At 30.5% G+C, this 4,645-nt stretch overlaps 1 protein-coding gene across 5 annotated transcripts; it reads right to left on the bottom strand.

Annotated features, from left to right (window-relative positions):
• LOC107623776 (RNA-binding protein 38) lies at window positions 1,867–4,348 on the bottom strand. Of its 5 annotated transcripts, XM_016326149.2 has the most exons (7): window positions 3,672–4,347; window positions 3,443–3,572; window positions 3,151–3,271; window positions 2,993–3,032; window positions 2,690–2,903; window positions 2,511–2,555; window positions 1,867–2,294 (listed from the first exon to the last, which is right to left on the bottom strand). In XM_016326149.2, exons 1-6 carry the CDS (start codon window positions 3,882–3,884, stop codon window positions 2,536–2,538), a joined length of 738 nt encoding a protein of 245 aa, XP_016181635.1. In that variant the 5' UTR covers window positions 3,885–4,347; the 3' UTR covers window positions 1,867–2,294; window positions 2,511–2,535. The 5 variants fall into 5 exon arrangements, 4 of the variants coding, with proteins under 4 accessions (XP_016181635.1, XP_016181634.1, XP_016181632.1 ...); XR_002355070.1 differs by having other exon boundaries at window positions 2,511–2,903; window positions 3,672–4,348; XM_016326148.2 differs by having other exon boundaries at window positions 1,867–2,555.

Raw genomic sequence — 4,645 nt, 5'->3', positions numbered from 1 at the left:
AACAAAAATAATATTTACACTATATCATATTTTTTATAGGATTGTTTTTTATTATATTATAAAAAAAATTTTATTTTAAAAAAAATATTTTTAACATAATAAATAAAAAAAATAATTTTATAATTATATTCAAATATAATTGATAAATAATGAAATATTTTTATATAATATATCTAAACATCAAATTATTTTTATTTTTTTAAAAAATTACTTAAAAAAATATTTTTTTTAAGAGGAGTGTTGTTACACATACAAGTCATTTTTATTTACAAGTCTTACAAGTTGTGCCTAACACGCGCGCTACTGAACCATCTTCGCGTGTTTCATCTTCGTTTCCTTTTTTACGAAGAAGAAGAAGCACGGAGAAAGAAGAAGAAGAAAAAGAGGCACAAAAAAAAACGTGAAAACGGCGTGAATATAAATGACTTGTATGATTTGTATGGAAAATCGTTCTCTCTTTGCCTTCGATCTCCTTCTGTTTTTTTTTTTATTTTCATGGTTTTTGAAATCAAGTTTTGAAATTGTTTTGAAGATGATGGAACTTCAGAAATACACCCGAACGATTACAAAAATATACCCAAACGATTACAGAAATACATCCAAAGGATTATAGAAATACACCCAAACAGTTACAGAAATAAACCAAACGATTACGGAAATACACCCAAAAGATTACAGAAATATACCCAAATGATTTAAGAAATACACCTAAAGGATTTAAGAAATACACCCAATATAGGGGGAGACAGTATATTTCTTTTTGAAATCTTTTAATGTTTTGCTGGTTAAGGATTAGGCACATGACAAAGACAATCTAGAAAAAAATATCTAGAAGAACAGTAAAACAGTACCTTAAATAATGTTTCTTCGTTTTTTCTGGTGATTTTGATGAAGGAGAAAGAGAAAACAAAAAGAGGAGAAGAAATTTCAATAAAAAAAGAGGGAGGAAGATGTGGTGTTGATGACGATGATAACGAGAGAGAAAAATTACGAAAAAGAAGAAAAAGAGACACGGAGAAAGAAAAAGAAGAAGAGGAAGAGGAAGCATGGAGAAAGAAGAAAAAGAAAAAGAGACACACAAAAAAATGTAAAATGGCGTGAATATAAATAACTTGTATGACTTGTATTGAAAATCACTTGTATATAGAGAATTACTTTTTTTTTTAAACTAACCTAAACAAACTCATATATCCGAAGAAATTACTATGTGAAATTGATTTTTTATAGTAAGTCTTTGGTAGCATTTTTCTCTTGTCATCTTATCTTATCGCGACTAATTAGAAGCGATATTTTTGAAGTTTGAGATCCCCTATAAGCGCAACAAAAATAAAAATGATACGCAACAAATAAATAATTTCTCTTACAAAATACAAAATAAATAACCTTTTTTAATTTTTAAAAATTATTTTAGCTTGCCAAAAGAGATGATCCTATTCAATTCATATCTGGTCCCTTCGAATTTCTCACGGGTTAGATGCAATTGTTGGATTTTCAAAATAATGGTCAATCTTTTATATCAATTTTAAATGGACTTGATCCTAAAACTTGGTTACACGTCTCGTATAAAGAGATACAATTGTTAAGGAACAAAGGACAAAATTGCTGATATTACTACTTCAAGTTTAGTTCAGCTAACCCAAAAAGAAATATAATATTTATACGCTTAAAAGTAGGTGTGTTCTTTATAAACACTTAAACACAATTTGTGTGTGAAAATCTGGATATTAATAATGAACCGGTCACACTAAAATTACAGAGTAGGAGGGTAGAGAAAAAAAATTTAGATGTTCAAAAATAATTTCTGAATAAAAGTAAGTATAACAAATAAGCGAACATCTAGTTTTCTTTTTTAATCTATATATATAGCCTAGCAGGATTCCCATGTTGGAAAAAAAAATGAAAATTGAAAAAAGGACAAATGCTGATGAATGAATACTGTGCATCATAATTATCAAAGTTAAAAAAAATTAAAGACATTAAAACAAATCCATGATTTCATAATTTCATCAGTAACTGGCCTCTAAGATCACCTGTTCCATGGATGAAAAATTATCTCAGAACGTTATTTTGGTTGTTATGGCATCTTTTTTGGTTAAACCATTCTCCTTCATTGGTCATGTGATGTCTTTGCAGCTTTCTGGTTTATTGAGCAGTGTCGTTTTGCTTTTTGGTTCTGGTCAGTTCATAGAATCTCATCATGAAAACTTAACCTCAAGATGATGATTTCTGTTCTTGTTGTGATCCTAGTACTCCTCCTCCTCCTCCTCCTGCGTCTACAGTTCCTGTTATTAATCCTGCTTCAAAATTCAGTGTGCACAATCAACTTAGAATCTAGTCAAAATTTTGGAAAATTTGTTTATACCTATGTTTGCACAAATACAACTACTATTAAATTAAATATAATGCGGTAATATATGCAAATATAAGGGTAGCCCAGTGCAGAAGCATCTTGCGTTAACGCAGGGTTCAAAAAAAGCTGCACCTAATGGGTGTAATATCTGTAGCCTAACCTGATAATTATATCAGTGGCTGTTTTTACCGCTTGAACCCGTAACCTTCAAGAAATTAAAGAAATTCAAAGTAGTAGCTAATGCCGCATATATATGTGACTAAAATTATTGAAGCATTTGTGCAACGTATATAGGTTTGTGCAATAAAACAGAAATTATGGCACAGTTGGATACTAAACCAGTGGTAGAAATTGATGAAGAAGCTGAAATAGGTTCTGATGAAGCAACAGTAGGTGTGAACTCCTGAGGTGACATATCAGGGAATTGTGTCTTTTTCACATAAGCTGTTGTTGGAACAAATTGATGCCTACTTAGCCCATAAATTGGTTGGTAATATGCTGGTAACCAACGAAATGGAAAGTGTTGTCCACCATATGCATTATAGTAATTCTGCTGAATAACAAAACAAAAAGGATTTAAGATAAAAAGGATTTGAGAGTTGTTGTAATAAACAAAAAATTCTCTAAGCTAAGATAACAAACCATTTCATATACTTCTTGTTGGGGTGGGTAACCTGGATACCTGAATGTTGAAGGGAAACTTTTCAATTAGAATATATTATGATAAATAAAATAAATTGCTGAATTTAATTGGTCAGATATTTACATTTTCCTAATTACAAGATATATAATTTATTTACCTGTAGGGTGGATAAGGAAATGTATACTGTGGAATATGCTGATTATAACAAGTGGATGTTCCTTGATGAACTGGAATTGGTGCTGTATTCCAAGAAGGGCTACTGAATTTTTGTCTAGTAGCTGCAACATTATTTAAAAAATAAATAAAAAAAAGATGAATGAAACTGAACAACCTTATTAGCAATCATAAACATGTTTGCTTTGGTTGCATGCAAGAAATTCAGGCCAAGTTGAAGAGAACTATATCAAGAAAAACTAGATTTTAAACAAAAGAAGTGAGAAATTAAACACCTGTCATAGATGATGGATCAATTTTTTGTGCACCAAGAGATGCAAGATTACAATTAGCCCTCCTTCCATCTATCACAGGATATGGATTCTGACAAGCCCTTATTGCAGAATTTGGGTCCTTGAATGTAACCTTTAAAGAACCAAAAATAAATAAATAACTAAAAATCAGAGACTAATTAAAGGGATGAGATAAGAATAACTATGTGGAAATGGGGTGTTAAGATTTTACAAAGCCATATCCTTTTGATCTTCCAGAGTTTCTGTCAGTGATGACAACAGCTTCTAAGATCTCTCCAAACTGATCAAAATAACGTTTGAGAGTGTCTCTTTTTGTTTCCCAAGCCAAGCCTCCAACAAAGATCTTGGTATAGGTTGTGTCACCAATTACATGTTTGGCAGTGTTTGGATTCATCAACATCTTGTTCTGCCTCGGCTGTGACATGTGATGAATTCACTTCACAAAATCACCTCAAGTACCAAACAACACTTAGGATTCCCAGAATAAAAAAAAAAAAAAAAAACCCAGACTGGAAAAGATGATGAAAAAGTCAGAATAGCCGTTTGGTTGGTTGTAAAGTATAAACAGCGAAACAAATTCAATGATATCAAATCAACCAACGAAGGGAAACAAATCTTTCCATCAAACATGTGCTGTGCAATCTTCTTCTTCTTACTCTTAGTGATTCTCGTTCATTCTAGCGAGGAAAAGAAAAGACACTACTCGATTTTCATACTCAATGTTTCCTCAGATTCCACAACAAAGATTCCCTTAACAAGAAACTTAATAATGACTAGTAACAAAGCGTTGATATTAAATAAAAATGTTTTAACGAAGTGGTAAAAAAGCATAGATAGGGGGAAAATAAAAATCATACTAAAAAACAAAAAAGAGAAAATCAATTATTTATGCAAAATTTGTGCATATCATGATGTAGAAGAGTAACTTGGAAAGTTGGCAAAATGACAACAGGTGGAGCAAGAAAACATGTAAAATAAAATAAATAGTACGGTGAATTTTTTTGTATTATTACATATGCAGAGAGCGTAAATTCTACTCATGCCATTAGCAATAAAAAAAAAATAAAAAATATCAGACCTTTTTTATTTACTATGTATTTATTTGAGAAAACTTTAAAATTAAACGAAAATTATATTTATTTTAAAAAATTTTTGAGAGACAACATTGTAGAATCAACATTACAA

This window comes from Arachis ipaensis, chromosome B10, assembly GCF_000816755.2.
Source record: "Arachis ipaensis cultivar K30076 chromosome B10, Araip1.1, whole genome shotgun sequence".
NCBI classification, from domain to species: Eukaryota; Viridiplantae; Streptophyta; class Magnoliopsida; order Fabales; family Fabaceae; genus Arachis; species Arachis ipaensis.
The sequence above is the reverse complement of the archived record's forward strand: the minus strand, read 5'-3'. Positions and strand labels throughout refer to the sequence as shown.